At 26.1% G+C, this 17,604-nt stretch overlaps 1 protein-coding gene across 11 annotated transcripts in view; it reads left to right on the forward strand.

The window, feature by feature from the left end:
- Positions 1-17,604, forward strand: part of LOC145280100 (calcium homeostasis endoplasmic reticulum protein-like) — a 401,340-nt gene that overhangs the window by 365,180 nt on the left and 18,556 nt on the right. For all 11 annotated transcript variants that reach the window (XM_080131828.1, XM_080131829.1, XM_080131832.1 and 8 more), the window contains 2 exons: positions 144-277; positions 5,132-5,332. In XM_080131828.1, the coding sequence (XP_079987954.1) occupies positions 144-277; positions 5,132-5,332 (335 nt within the window). The remainder of the gene's footprint in view (positions 1-143; positions 278-5,131; positions 5,333-17,604) is intronic.

The raw sequence follows: 17,604 nt of genomic DNA on the forward strand, positions 1-17,604 counted from the left end.
CAATTTGCAATCACCTCTAATCCTTTCAGGTGGAATAAAAAAGAAGGAGGCATTATTTTTTAACCCCCCCCCTCCCCCACAATTTCTGCTTTCTTCATGTCAAAATAGATTTCTATTGAAAACGAATTTATTTTAAATTTCAGTTGGAAGATTTTGACTATAAGCCACTCGATTCCAAAGATATCCGCTTACCCCCTCCAATGCCACCAAGTGAGCAGCTTTTAGCCGCTGTGGAAGCTTTCTACAGCATTCCTTCGCATGACAGACCAAGAGATGGGTAAGAAAACAAAAGCAGACATTTTATTTTTTTTAATCATTAAGGGTGTTTTGTAACTATTCTGTACTTTCACCTAACAATTTAATTTAAAAAAAAAAAAAGATTTATCATAAAACTTGGATTTAACTTGAAAATACGATTTTAAAAAATGTTAACTTCTATGCATAAACATCTGTGATGTTATTATTATCGACAAAGGAGGGATTGGACCGAGTAATTCATTCCTGTTCATTTGTTAGCACTTTTCTCAATTACCACTTTTTGAATTTTTTTTTGAAAATTTGCACAAACATTAGTCATAGTTAAAGTAAATTTTTATCAGAATAGATTTTCCTGGATAACTGGTTGACCCTAGAGGAGGGAGGCATTATTGGGGTAAAATTGCCCCCAAATTGTTCATCCTTTGATTTGTTCGCACTTTTCTCAATAACAATGCCTTGGATATTTTTTTAAAATTTTGAACAAACATTAGTCATGGTGAAAGTAAATTTTTCACTTGACTTGTTATTATTGAATTAAGATTACTTCTTATTTATAAATGATTATGAAGGTTACTCTTTGATTTTAAACTATTTCTTTTCAGAAATGTTACTGTCTTTGATTTTCAATAATATATATTTGTATTATTATTTCCGATTTTTTTTATTAATATTATGATAATTTCTCAGCATTTATTTAGACTAGTGTTTACAACTGGAAACCTATGGCACACTGACAGGGCCACGGGCTTTATTTTGAGGAGCCGTCTGTAATGCTCATACAATTCGCTACAACATACCTGTACAAATGTGGATTTTCTGGCTTGTTGACCATTAAAATGAAATTCAGAAACGGTCTTAATGTTAGGAATAATACCCGTCTTGCTGTGTTCAAGATGGAGATAGACATAAGAAAAAACTCCTGCATCTCACCTGACTCCAAACTGTCTTGACTCTGTCCTGTTGTGTGTTTTTTACAAAGGAATCACCACTCATCAAGATTCAAAGGCAATGGTAGGATAAGGGTTAATGAATGTAAGGTGGTCAGTGAGACAACAGCATAGAAATTGTTGATAATGGTTGTAGTTAGATGAGTGTTAAAGTTTTGCAGGAAAAGACTATAGATTGAAGATCAGACAAGCACTTACAAGAGAGTAAGGCTGGCTCTGTGCAAACTATCTTCACTTTACAAAAACTCCTTTATATATATATATATATATATATATATATATAGTCATCCGCATACAGTACTGGTTCACAGCTCATCAGTGCAGCTAGACAGGCAACTACCTCAAGCCAGGATTGAAACCCTACCGCCTGCAATTGTCTCTTAACAACAGTCTCTAAGGTTTTCCTTGAGCTTAGGGAATAACCAAAAGTCACAGGGAATAAGTTCTGGACTATATGGATGGTATGACACTGTCTTTATGCCCATCTTGATCAAATATATTTAATAATATAGATATATTTTATTTTATTTTATTATATATATATATATATATATATATTATAATATATATGATATAGATTATTATAATTATATATATATGATATAGATTATTATAATTATATATATATGATATAGATTATTATAATTATATATATATGATATAGATTATTATAATTATATATATATATGATGTAGATTATTATAATTATATATATATATATATATATTATATACATTATATTATTATTATATATATATTATATACATTATATTATTATTATATATATATTATATATGTATATATTATTATATATAATATAGATTGTATATATTATTATATATAATAATATAGATTATATATATATGTATATATTATTATATATAATAATATAGATTGTATATATTATTATATATAATAATATAGATTGTATATATTATTATATATAATAATATAGATTATATATATGTATATATTATATATAATAATAATATAGATTATATATATGTATATATTATATATAATAATATAGATTATATATATATGTATATATTATTATATATGATAATATAGATTATATATATATGTATATATTATTATATATAATAATATAGATTATATATATATGTATATATTATATATAATATTATTATATATAATATATATAATAATATAGATTATATATTATATATAATAATATAGATATATATATTATATATAATAATATAGATTATTATATATATTATTATTATATATAATAATATAGATTATTATAATTATATATATATATATTTATATATATATATATATATATATAATATAAATATATCGTTTATATATATAATAGTACATTATTATGATAATTTTATATATATATATATATATTTATATATTTATATATAATATAAATATATCGTTTATATATATAATAGTACATTATTATGATAATTTTATATATATATATATATATATATATATATATATGAGGAAACAGTTAATAAAATATGTTAAAAAACACTCTGAAATGAGTTAAAAACATATTTAATCTGAAAAGGAAACACTAGATAAATGGATAGTCCTTAATCCACAGAGTTTCGAAGAAATACTCTCCTTCTCATCAGAGGGTAGGAATTAGCAAAATGCGGGATCGGATTTTGCATGCAGAAGTATTTGATGAAACAACAAGTAAGTCAAAGATCTTACTTGAAAACAAAATAAGTTAAGCAGAGGGAATATGGTAAAGAAAAAGGTGATTACACATGAATGGATAGTCTGGTGGAAGATAAAAAATCCAGTGACGGTAAAATCCAAATGTAAAACTTCAAGAAAGTTAAAAGAATTTCCATTTGTACAAGTAAAATCCAAGGAAATCCCGTAATTGGAAGAAGATAATCCAAAGGCAGAAATCCATGGAATAATTCACAAACATGTGTACAAGGAAAAAAATAATATTAATAAAAGAAAAATAAGATGTGCTTTTCACTCTACTTCCGAGACATAACTATAAATAAAAAGATCTAGGAAGAAAAAGGAGAGAGAGAAAAAAAAAAAATGATAAAGTTAAATATAAAATAAAGGAAAACAAAAGTCAAAACGACCCAGACAGGAAATTTTAAAGGCGTGAAAATATATATTGGGCAAAATAATATAGGTCAACTGAAATGTACAGGTTATCACTTAAAAAATGTCAGCAAGAGTTATTAAGCGACACTAAAAGGAAAATAAAAAATAAAAAAGGAAAATAAAAATAAATAAATAAATATATAATAAATAAATAGAAAATAAAGAATAAATAAATAATATATATATATATATATATATATATAATTTAAAGGAGATTAGAACAATAGTCTAAAGAGCTGAGTGTATTTCAGTGTAACAGTGAAATTACTAGTTTAATTAAAATACAGGAAAGAGAAAGTGCTCGTTGTAATTTAGATATATAATAAGCTCGATAGGTAAATATCCTAGAGCTAATTCAATATTAAGTAATGTGATTGATAATTTAAAATTTGAAAATCAAGCAAGGTACTTAAAGCAAGCTTATAATTTAAATTCAAATATATATTTTACTCTATTTCTTTTTTATCTCTAACCCATATTAATTTTCTTATAAATTTTAAATCCAGACCTTTTATTTCAATTTTTTTTCAGATACATCTGCCTTACTTTTAATGCTAGGTTTATTATGGTGTCTTTTAAATTTAATAAAAACCCTTCAAAATTTGCTGACGAGGAGACCTTGCTTATTAAAAAACTATATGTAATTATTGTACGTAACTTGATGTCTACCACAATAAAAAGCATTGTTTTCCGAAACGATCATACAGATAATTGATTTTGTTGTTGTTCCTTCTTATGAAATGGATTTTTAAATTAATTATAATTTGATTTTCAAATTTTAAATTATCAATCACATTACTTATATATATATATATATATATATATATATATATATATATATATATATATATATATATACTAACAAAAGTACCCCTCGCTGACTGGGTTCAAAAACAGCCTACAGAAAATGGACTCTGATTTATGAAAGTATGATAGGTTATGAAAAGGAAGGGTTGTAAATTTGGGTTTAATTTGGTGGTATCAAAACCAAAGCAAAATATGATGAAAGTAAAAAATAAAATAGATAAACCCCATAATTTATTATATCATACCTGTTCACACTGAAACACTTATCACAATATTCTGTGGATCTATCTTAAAAAACCTTGTTAAACTTTGTGACATATTTCCATTCTAGGGAGGTCAGGTGCGAACGAACACCCCATAATTTTATTATACCATATTTCTTCAAACTGAAACATAATTATCAAAGTATACTTACACAGATAGATATGAAAAGCCTTTATTAAAGTTTGTGCCTATTTCCATTCTATGGAGGCCAGGTGCGAACACAGACCCCACAATTTTTTTATACCATCCCTATTTAAGTTAAAACATACTTATCAAAGTATTCTTATGTACATCTATATCAAAAACACTTGTAAACGTTTTTTTTTTTTTTTAATTTTTAAATTTTTTATTTCCATACTTTGTGGACCAGGCGTGAACGCAGACCCCACAATTTTAATGAACCACTCTTCTGCCAGATCAAACATACCCATTCCTGTGTCTCGATACATCTTCTATCATTATATGTGATCAGTTTTTTAAAATAGTCAACCATGTAGGAGCCTATTCGTGATCACACACACACACACACATTCAGCTTTATATATATTATTTTTCTTATGATTCATCCACCATCCCTAGAATAATCAAATAATCTTTGTTCGGACGAACAAACCACTTTTATATTTTTAACCAAATAGATTTCAAAAGATTTACATACAAAACTGATTAAACTAAATCTTTTACAAGTGTTTTTCAATGAATTTAAAAATAAAGTTATTTATCTCTCTTTGCAGCGAAGGTTGGGAAAAACTAGGACTTTATGAATTCTTTAAAGCCAAACAGAAAGCAAGACGAATCAAGGAACAAGAATTAGAAAAGGAGAAAGAAAAAGAGAAGCAATCACAAATGACAGATCGGTATAGAAGCAGATCTCGATCCCAGTCGCCGCGACCACGCTCTCGCTCAAATTCACCACGGTCCAGACCTCGAAGAAGGTAAGACATTCTATCAGCTTTCGCATACGCCACGGTGATTTATAAGGTGTAATAGTGTGCGCGAGTGCATGGAAAGTATCAGTAGCAGCGAAAGATGCCCAGCATATGATTATTAGCAGTAGCAGCAGCAGAAAAACACGCATATGCAAATTAGGCAATGTACGTGAGAAGAGGAAGGAAAGAAAAAGGATAAAAAATGCAACACGGGCTGGAAAAAGAAACAAAGTCGGCGTCGAAGAGAACGGATGTATAAAGGCAAAGGTGAAAAATGACTGGCATACAGCCAGCGTGAAGTCAGAGAAAACAAAGTCGGTATCGAAGGAAATTGATGCGTAAATAGTGAGGATGAAAATAGCTGTGATTGGTGTCGGGTGGAAGAGTAGAAGTATAAGCAGGCGAAATGAACATGTGGCAGCGAAAAAACTTATGTAATGGTGGGAAAAAATTATGTAATGGGGGGGACTTATGTAATTGTGAAAAGAAATTATGTAATGGTGAAAAAAAATTTTATGTAATGGTGAAAAAAAAATTTATGTAATGGTGAAAAAAAAAATTTATGTAATGGTGAAAAAAAAAATTTTGTTAAGAAGGAAAAGAATGTCAACCCAGACTTTTATTTATTTCTTGCTTTTGTTTGTTTATAATTACAACGTTACAAATGTGCGAATAAAAAGATGTTTTAATACTTCATTTTTTTTTATATGCTGTCGAATTAAAGAAACATTTGATTGGAAATTGTTTCAGATTCCATTTTTAATTTCCAATTGTATATTTTTATTTTTGTCAATAGAGTCACCACTTATCAAATTTCAAATGAAATCATTTTAAACAGTGGTAGCACGTTTTTCACTCACTAATTGTTTTCTCTTCTTCCTCGTCCAAATGTAACCAGGAATTTCTCCACACAAGGAACACATCTTAACAAGAACACTGTTTGTGTTTATTTTTCATTCCCGCATATTTCACATTATTTCTTTCGTCTGCGAAGCTTAACAGTAGTTTAAAAAAATTATTTTGGGAAACTTTTTATTGTATTTTGTCTTTTCTGCAATATGATTGTGTTTTTCTATTCTTTTACGATGATCTTTTCCTTTTGATTTTTGTTGCTGAATTTCACATCTGAAGACAATGTCTTATGAAAATATTAATTGGTCCGCCAACGAAAGGAGGGTGGGCCTGTAAATTTACCCTTGTCTGTTCGTCCGTCCACACTTTTCTCAACAACTACACTTTGGAATTTTTTTGAAATTTTGCACAAACATTAAACATGATATGAGTAAAAACGTAACAGAAGGGATTTTCCAGGAAAACTCCGGTTGTCTCCCCCCCCCCCACTAGGGGAGCCTTTCAGATTAAAATGGTTAAAATTGAGACTTTTGTGCTTATTAAAAAAACTTGATGCCTTGGATTTTTATAAAACTTTCTGAAAAGTTGTAACTAACTGATTTCTATATAATTTTGTTTGTCTATACTTTGTGATAGCTCTTGGGCTAATAAAAACACTCCATTTTGGGGACTATTTTACCATATTTGTCCAAATTTTTCTATTTAGCAGTTTTGCATGGTGCTGAATTCAAATTAAATATGTTAAGGCCTTGGGGACTTTTAGGGCTAAATTGGTGGCTGTGATGGACTTAGTCATATTTATTTTTTTGCATGGTGCAGAATTCAAATTTACATATGTTAAAGCCTGAAACTACTGTTTGTTCATTTCCACCAGGGTTTGACATCTCTGGGAACTTTTGGGGCTAAATGGTGAGGTGGGGGGACAAATGCTGAACTAACCCACCCGACATTGTCCAGTCATAAAATACGCTTCAACGATATTTTAATTTATGCAGATTTCATATTTATTATTATAGAGTCAATTATATATTGATTATTATATTGTACCCAGTATATAATAGTGGCTGCCCAGTGTGACACAGTCATAAAATTCACTTAAACATGATATTTCAATTTATGCAGATTTCGTATTTATTATTAAATAATCAATTATCTATTGATTATTATATTGTACCCAGTATATAGTTGTGATTTTAAAAATTGAAACAAAAATGTGACTTTGGTGCCATCAGCTAGAATCCAAACCAAAACATAGTTAGACTATCAATATTTTAATAAATACATTGTTCACGCTCCTTTATTCTGAAGAAAGAATTACAACCAAAATGTAGTACATGCCAAACACATACCACAATCAAACATATCCTTATGGAATGTGAAACACTAAAGAACCTCATAAAATCTTTCTTTAAGAGTAATAATATGAAAAATATATTTGAATATACTAAAGAGGAAAGTATCAATAGCAGCGAAAGATGGCCAGCATATGATTATTAGCAGTAGCAGCAGCACTAGCAGAAAAACACACATATGCAAATTAGGAAATGTACGCAAGAGGAGGAAGGAAAGAAAAAGGATAAAAATTCCTAAAAGAACTAAAAATATATCAGAAGATCGGAATCCAGAAAAGTAAAGAATCTCAACAAAAAACATAAATAACCAAAATAACCCATAACAAAAAACAAAACAAAAAAATAAAAAACATTGTTTTTTTTTTTTAATGTAATGTAATGATTTCAATCACAAATTATTTAAAACTGTTTCTCCCTCAAATCAGACAACAGCAATTAACATAGGATCTCTATTCATATAAGGCGTTCTTAAATAGTGTTTTATTTAATTTTTTGTTTATATAACTTGAAAATTGATACTTACAGAAATAAAAAAAACAAAAAAACCCAGCAATATAGGTGTTTATGGCTGGGAGCAAGAGTTTTTTGGGTTCCTCACTTTTTCATGGACAACACATGGACAGGTGCACTAGCATATATATTTTTTGTTTATCACAAATTCTGCTGTCCCTGTCAGCTCACTGTCCTGACGGTTTGTCATCTCTTCTGTATCTCTCAATCTCTGTCAATCTTGTTTTCCTGTATCACTGTCAAGGCTGTCATGTTCTTCTCCAAGCCGTTTGTCAACTGTCACATTAAGGTGACACATGTTTCTTGTTTTTTTGTTTTTTTTTTTTTGTTTTTTACAATCAAAAGTGTTAAAAACCTCTGTTTTTCATCTTATTATTTTCTGTTTCAAGTTTTTTTTTTTTTTTAATTCTTTAGTTCACTTTTTTAAACAACTAATTTAAGTAGAACTGCCTTGCAATATATTGTAATGGATGATATAAGTAGTTCAGGTCAAACTCTGGGTCACCTGACAACCATGAAGTCATTTTATCTATATAATATTCGGCTTGTTTCTTCTTTAGTTAATCTGTACGTTATGCTTTGAAAAAGGCCAAATAGAATTTTTGAAGGCCAAATCGCTTCAAAAAAAGGCTAAATTCACAAAATTTGGCTGTAAAAATGCCAATCTGGCAACCCTGGACAAGAATATGAAGGTTACTTACCTTTGACGTAGCCTCGTTTTTGAATATCATAGAATATATGACCATTGTCATAATAGTCTGAGAAAGGAACTTGTAATTTCGACGTGCAGTGGTTATTTACAGAAAAAAGAAGTCTGTATAACATTACATAGAAAGGGAACATTCAAAAGAAACAGGGCAGAAAAAAAGAACATCATTGTCTGCTAAGAAGTGTTGGGTTGAAAGAGTAAACTAAAGATTGTCTCTTACAATGTAATTTTATTATTTTTATTGAACTATGTAGCACAATATTAATTTACTGTTACTTATCAATCTACCTCATTAAGGTCAGTTCTATATTTGAAATACAATGGACACTATTTTCATAGAAATGTTATTAAACTCATATTTGTTGCATTTTATTGTTTTTTTTTTTCTGTCCAGAAAACTAAATTTTTTTGCGCTATCACGAAAAATATCAGCTTTATCAAAATATTTATTGGTTAAATATATTTCTCATCCCATAAAATTTTTATTGGTTAAATATATTTCTCATCCCGTAAAATTTTTATTGGTTAAATATATTTCTCATCCCGTAAAATTTTTATTGGTTAAATATATTTCTCATCCCGTAAAATTTTTATTGGTTAAATATATTTCTCATCCCGTAAAATTTTTATTGGTTAAATATATTTCTCATCCCGTAAAATTTTTATTGGTTAAATATATTTCTTTTCCCGTAATATTTTTATTGGTTAAATATATTTCTTTTCCCGTAATATTTTTATTGGTTAAATATATTTCTCATCCCGTAAAATTTTTATTGGTTAAATATATTTCTCATCCCGTAAAATTTTTATTGGTTAAATATATTTCTCATCCCGTAAAATTTTTATTGGTTAAATATATTTCTTATCCCGTAAAATTTTTATTGGTTAAATATATTTCTCATCCCGTAAAATTTTTATTGGTTAAATATATTTCTCATCCCGTAAAATTTTTATTGGTTAAATATATTTCTCATCCCGTAAAATTTTTATTGGTTAAATATATTTCTCATCCCGTAAAATTTTTATTGGTTAAATATATTTCTCATCCCGTAAAATTTTTATTGGTTAAATATATTTCTCATCCCGTAAAATTTTTATTGGTTAAATATATTTCTCATCCCGTAAAATTTTTATTGGTTAAATATATTTCTCATCCCGTAAAATTTTTATTGGTTAAATATATTTCTCATCCCGTAAAATTTTTATTGGTTAAATATATTTCTCATCCCGTAAAATATTTATTGGTTAAATATATTTCTCATCCCGTAAAATTTTTATTGGTTAAATATATTTCTCATCCCGTAAAATTTTTATTGGTTAAATATATTTCTCATCCCGTAAAATTTTTATTGGTTAAATATATTTCTCATCCCGTAAAATTTTTATTGGTTAAATATATTTCTCATCCCGTAAAATTTTTATTGGTTAAATATATTTCTCATCCCGTAAAATATTTATTGGTTAAATATATTTCTCATCCCGTAAAATTTTTATTGGTTAAATATATTTCTCATCCCGTAAAATTTTTATTGGTTAAATATATTTCTCATCCCGTAAAATTTTTATTGGTTAAATATATTTCTCATCCCGTAAAATTTTTATTGGTTAAATATATTTCTCATCCCGTAAAATTTTTATTGGTTAAATATATTTCTCATCCCGTAAAATTTTTATTGGTTAAATATATTTCTCATCCCATAAAATTTTTATTGGTTAACTATATTTCTCATCCCGTAAAATTTTTATTGGTTAAATATATTTCTCATCCCGGTTAAATATATTTCTCATCCCGTAAAATTTTTATTGTTTAAATATATTTCTCATCCCGTAAAATTTTTATTGGTTCAATATATTTCTCATCCCATAAAATTTTTATTGGTTAAATATATTTCTCATCCCATAAAATTTTTATTGGTTAAATATATTACTTATCCCGTAAAATTTTTATTGGTTAAATATATTTCTCATCCCGTAAAATTTTTATTGGTTAAATATATTTCTCATCCCGTAAAATATTTATTGGTTCAATATATTTCTCATCCTGTAAAATTATTATTGGTTAAATATATTTCTCATCCCGTAAAATTTTTATTGGTTTAATATATTTCTCATCCCATAAAATTTTTATTGGTTAAATATATTTCTCATCCCGTAAAATTTTTATTGGTTAAATATATTTCTCATCCCATAAAATTTTTATTGGTTACATATATTTCTCATCCCATAAAATATTTATTGGTTAAATATAGTTCTCATCCCGTAAAATTTTTATTGGTTAAATATATTTCTCATCCCATAAAATATTTATTGGTTAAATATATTTCTCATCCCGTAAAATTTTTATTGGTTAAATATATTTCTCATCCCGTAAAATTTTTATTCGTTAAATATATTTCTCATCCCGTAAAATTTTTATTGGTTAAATATATTTCTCATCCCGTAAAATTTTTATTGGTTAAATATATTTCTTTTCCCGTAATATTTTTATTGGTTAAATATATTTCTTTTCCCGTAATATTTTTATTGGTTAAATATATTTCTCATCCCGTAAAATTTTTATTGGTTAAATATATTTCTCATCCCGTAAAATTTTTATTGGTTAAATATATTTCTCATCCCGTAAAATTTTTATTGGTTAAATATATTTCTCATCCCGTAAAATTTTTATTGGTTAAATATATTTCTCATCCCGTAAAATTTTTATTGGTTAAATATATTTCTCATCCCGTAAAATTTTTATTGGTTAAATATATTTCTCATCCCGTAAAATTTTTATTGGTTAAATATATTTCTCATCCCGTAAAATTTTTATTGGTTAAATATATTTCTCATCCAGTAAAATTTTTATTGGTTAAATATATTTCTCATCCCGTAAAATTTTTATTGGTTAAATATATTTCTCATCCCGTAAAATTTTTATTGGTTAAATATATTTCTCATCCCGTAAAATTTTTATTGGTTAAATATATTTCTCATCCCGTAAAATTTTTATTGGTTAAATATATTTCTCATCCCGTAAAATTTTTATTGGTTAAATATATTTCTCATCCCGTAAAATATTTATTGGTTAAATATATTTCTCATCCCGTAAAATTTTTATTGGTTAAATATATTTCTCATCCCGTAAAATTTTTATTGGTTAAATATATTTCTCATCCCGTAAAATTTTTATTGGTTAAATATATTTCTCATCCCGTAAAATTTTTATTGGTTAAATATATTTCTCATCCCGTAAAATTTTTATTGGTTAAATATATTTCTCATCCCGTAAAATATTTATTGGTTAAATATATTTCTCATCCCGTAAAATTTTTATTGGTTAAATATATTTCTCATCCCGTAAAATTTTTATTGGTTAAATATATTTCTCATCCCGTAAAATTTTTATTGGTTAAATATATTTCTCATCCCGTAAAATTTTTATTGGTTAAATATATTTCTCATCCCGTAAAATTTTTATTGGTTAAATATATTTCTCATCCCGTAAAATTTTTATTGGTTAAATATATTTCTCATCCCATAAAATTTTTATTGGTTAACTATATTTCTCATCCCGTAAAATTTTTATTGGTTAAATATATTTCTCATCCCGGTTAAATATATTTCTCATCCCGTAAAATTTTTATTGTTTAAATATATTTCTCATCCCGTAAAATTTTTATTGGTTCAATATATTTCTCATCCCATAAAATTTTTATTGGTTAAATATATTTCTCATCCCATAAAATTTTTATTGGTTAAATATATTACTTATCCCGTAAAATTTTTATTGGTTAAATATATTTCTCATCCCGTAAAATTTTTATTGGTTAAATATATTTCTCATCCCGTAAAATATTTATTGGTTCAATATATTTCTCATCCTGTAAAATTATTATTGGTTAAATATATTTCTCATCCCGTAAAATTTTTATTGGTTTAATATATTTCTCATCCCATAAAATTTTTATTGGTTAAATATATTTCTCATCCCGTAAAATTTTTATTGGTTAAATATATTTCTCATCCCATAAAATTTTTATTGGTTACATATATTTCTCATCCCATAAAATATTTATTGGTTAAATATAGTTCTCATCCCGTAAAATTTTTATTGGTTAAATATATTTCTCATCCCATAAAATATTTATTGGTTAAATATATTTCTCATCCCGTAAAATTTTTATTGGTTAAATATATTTCTCATCCCGTAAAATTTTTATTCGTTAAATATATTTCTCATCCCGTAAAATTTTTATTGGTTAAATATATTTCTCATCCCGTAAAATTTTTATTGGTTAAATATATTTCTCATCCCGTAAAATAATTATTGGTTAAATATATTTTTCATCCCGTAAAATTTTTATTGGTTAAATATATTTCTCATCCCGTAAAATTTTTATTGGTTAAATATATTTCTCATCCCGTAAAATTGTTATTGGTTAAATATATTTCTCATCCCATAAAATTTTTATTGGTTAAATATATTTCTCATCCCGTAAAATTTGTATTGGTTAAATATATTTCTCATCCCGTAAAATTTTTATTGGTTAAATATATTTCTCATCCCGTAAAATTTTTATTGGTTAAATATATTTCTCATCCAGTAAAATTTTTATTGGTTAAATATATTTCTCATCCCGTAAAATTTTTATTGGTTAAATATATTTCTCATCCAGTAAAATATTTATTGGTTAAATATATTTCTCATCCCGTAAAATTTTTATTGGTTAAATATATTTCTCATCCCGTAAAATATTTATTGGTTAAATATATTTCTCATCCCGTAAAATATTTATTGGTTAAATATATTTCTCATCCCGTAAAATTTTTATTGGTTAAATATATTTCTCATCCCGTAAAATTTTTATTGGTTAAATATATTTCTCATCCCGTAAAATATTTATTGGTTAAATATATTTCTCATCCCGTAAAATATTTATTGGTTAAATATATTTCTCATCCCGTAAAATTTTTATTGGTTAAATATATTTCTCATCCCGTAAAATTTTTATTGGTTAAATATATTTCTCATCCCGTAAAATATTTATTGGTTAAATATATTTCTCATCCCGTAAAATTTTTATTGGTTAAATATATTTCTCATCCCGTAAAATATTTATTGGTTAAATATATTTCTCATCCCGTAAAATATTTATTGGTTAAATATATTTCTCATCCCGTAAAATTTTTATTGGTTAAATATATTTCTCATCCCGTAAAATTTTTATTGGTTAAATATATTTCTCATCCCGTAAAATATTTATTGGTTAAATATATTTCTCATCCCGTAAAATATTTATTGGTTAAATATATTTCTCATCCCGTAAAATTTTTATTGGTTAAATATATTTCTCATCCCGTAAAATTTTCACGGTAGTAAAAATTAATCTTGAATATTTTTGTCACTTATAAACATATGATATGTACAAAAATGATTTAGCAAAAGAAAATAAATTGATAATGTGCCAAGTAGAGGCCCAAGACCGACTGGAAATAATGTCGAGATAATCAGAGAACACATACAGCACTTGGAATTCTCTAATGGTCACCCATTTTAGTACTGACCTGGCTCAAATTTGCTTAACTTCGGTAATCTGACTTTTCTAGTTTTCATATTATCACTTTCTACTACTTGTACACAAAAAACTAATTTGATACCGGAATGTGTTTGAAGGGAAATCAAAGCAAATAGACCAGATTAGTAGATTTAAAAAAAACATTAAAAAAAAAAAAATTTAACTTATCTTTTTTGTCTTTGCTAAACTTTCTGAAGTTGAACAATTTCAAATATTGAAAAGATATTTTTCTTTTTTCTGCAATCTCTTTTACTTTTTTCCTCAATCTCTTTTTCTTTTTTCTTCAATCTCTTTTTTTTCTTCAATTTCTTTTTCTTTTACTTCAATCTCTTTTTTTTCTTCAATCTTTTTCTTTTTTCTTCAATCTATTTTGCTTTTTTCTTAAACCTCTTTTTCTTTTTCAATTTCTTTTTCTTTTTTCTTCAATCGCTTTTGTTTTTTTCATCAATTTCTTTTTCTTTTTTCTTCAATATTTTTCTTTTTTCTACAACCTCTTTTTCTTTTTTCTTCAATCTCTTTCTCTTTTTTCTTCAACCTCTTTTTCTTTTTCAATTTCTTTTTTCTTCAATCGCTTTTGCTTCTTTCTTCAATTTCTTTTTCTTCAATTTCTTTTTCTTTTTTCTTCAACCTCTTTTTCTTTTTTCTTCAATCTCTTTTTCTTTTTTAGTTTCTTTTTCTTTTTTCTTCAATCGCTTTTGCTGTTTTCTTCAATCTTTTTTGCTTTTTTTTCAATTTCTTTTTCTTTTTCTTCAATCTCTTTTGCTTTTTTCTTCAATTGCTTTTTCTTTTTTCTTCAACCTCTTTTTCTTCAACCTCTTTCTTTTTTCTTCAATCTCTTTTTCTTTTTTCTTCAATCTCTTTTTCTTTTTTCTTTAATCTCTTTTTCTCTTTTCTTCAATTTCTTTTTGTTTTTGTTTTTTCTTAAATTTCTTTTTTTTCTTCTTCAATCGCTTTTGCTTTTTTCTTCAATCTCTTTTATTTTTCTTCAACCTCTTTTTCTTTTTTTCTTCAATCTCTTTTTCTTTTTTCTTCAATCTCTTTTTCTTTTTTCTTCAATTTCTTTTTGTTTTTGTTTTTTCTTAAATTCCTTTTTCTTTTTTCTTCAATCGCTTTTTCTTTTTTCTTCCACCTCTTTTTCTTTTTTCTTCCACCTCTTTTCCTTTTTTCTTCTACCTCTTTTTCTTTTTTCTTCAATTTCTTTTTCTTTTTTCTTCTACCTCTTTTTCTTTTTATTCAATCTCTTGCCTTTTTACTTCAACATCTTTTTCTTCAATCGCTTTTTTCTTCAATCTCTTTTTCTTTTTTCTTCAATTTCATTTTCTTTTTTCTTCAACCTCTTTTTCTTATTTCTTCAATCTCTTTTTCTTTTTTCTTCAACCGCTTTTTCTTTTTTTCTCCATTTCTTTTTCTTTAATCTCTTTTTCTTTTTTGTTCAATCTATTTTTCCTTTTTCGTTAGTCTTTTTCTTTTTTCTTCAACCTCTTTTACTTTTTTCTTCAATCTCTTTTACTTTTTTCTCCAATTTCTTTTAGCTTCAATCTCTTTTTCATTTTTCTTCAATCTCTTTTTCATTTTTCTTCAATCTCTTTTTTTTTCTTCAATCTCTTTTTCTTTTTTCTTCAATTTTTTTTCATTTTTCTTCAATCTCTTTTTCATTTTTCTTCAACCTCTTTCTCTTTTTCCTTCAATCTCTTTTTCTTTTTTCTTCAATTTCTTTTTCTTTTCCTTCCATCTTTTTTTTCTTTTTTCTTCCATCTCTTTTACTTTTTTCTCCAATTTCTTTTACTTTTTTCTCCAATTTCTTTTTCTTTTTTCTTCAATTTCTTTTTCTTTTTTCTTCCATTTTTTTTTCTGTTAGCTTCAACTTCTTTTTTCTCCAACCTATTTTTCTTTTTTCTTCAATCTCTTTTTCTTTTTTCTTCAATCTCTTTTTCTTTTTTCTTCAATCTCTTTTTCTTTTTTCTTCAATTTCTTTTTCTTTTTTGTTCAACCTCTTTTTATTTTTCTTCAATCTCTTTTTTTTTCTGTTTTGCTTTTTTCTTCAATTTCTTTTTCTTTTTTCTTCCATCTCTTTTTTTGTTAGCTTCCACTTCTTTTTTCTTCAATCTCTTTTTCTTTTTTCTTCAATTTCTTTTTCTTTTTTGTTCAACCTCTTTTTATTTTTCTTCAATCTCTTTTTTTTCTGTTTTGCTTTTTTCTTCAATTTCTTTTTCTTTTTTCTTCCATCTCTTTTTTTGTTAGCTTCCACTTCTTTTTTCTTCAATCTCTTTTTCTTTTTTCTTCAATTTCTTTTTCTTTTTTGTTCAATTTCTTTTTCTTTTTTGTTCAACCTCTTTTTATTTTTCTTCAATCTCTTTTTTTTCTGTTTTGCTTTTTTCTTCAATTTTTTTTCTTTTTTCTTCAATCTCTTTTTCTTTTTTCTTCAATTTCTTTTTTTTTCTTCAATTTCTTTTTATTTTTCTTCAATCTCTTTTTTTCTGTTTTGCTTTTTTCAATTTTTTTTTCTTTTTTCTTCAATCTCTTTTGCTTTTTCTTCAATTTCTTTTGATTTTTTTTTTCAATTTCTTTTGATTTTTGTTTCAATCTGAAAATGTGTTCACGTTCTAGCTTCTATAAATAGGTTTTGCAGTTATGAAATAAAGGCAAGTATTTGTTGTTAATAGATTGGTTAGCAGTTAAGGCATTGGGTTAGCCGGACAGGACTATTATTGGCGTTTAATGTCGACTTGATTGTATAGACAGGGTCATTTGTGATCATCTGTAATAATAGAGTTAACGTATTTGACCACTATCTGTAAACGTAATTGGCCTCACTTACTGCTTGCTTATCGCGCATGACTTTTAAATCTTTTGTAGACACACAGGCAAGAATAATACTGCTTGTTGAGTTTAAACAAAGCTGTGATTGTTCTTGCTTGAATTTTGGTAAGTGGTGGGAGGATTCCATCACTTTAGATTTTTACAACTTAAAAAAAAAAAAGAAAAAAAAAATAGATTAAGCAAAATTATGTGCAACTTTTTTTTTTATCGACAGTGATTCCAATTCCTATAAAATCTTTGAACTTCCCTTCTGTTTTCAAACTCTTTTGTTGTCCATGATCCTGGCCAAACACTAGGTAGCCATGTTAGTCTTTAAAAAGTGCAAAGCTTAAATACCGGTTTTCTGTGTCCAAAAGTATAACTTATAAACCAGAACTCGTATTAGAAAACGTGGTATTGACTGAAGCATTAATAAAATTCACAATTCTTTCTGCAATCCAACCATATTTGTTATAAATAAACTTCAGTCTATGCTTG

Source organism: Euprymna scolopes, chromosome 7, assembly GCF_053919585.1.
Source record: "Euprymna scolopes isolate OS-2025 chromosome 7, ASM5391958v1, whole genome shotgun sequence".
Lineage (NCBI taxonomy): Eukaryota > Metazoa > Mollusca > Cephalopoda > Sepiida > Sepiolidae > Euprymna > Euprymna scolopes.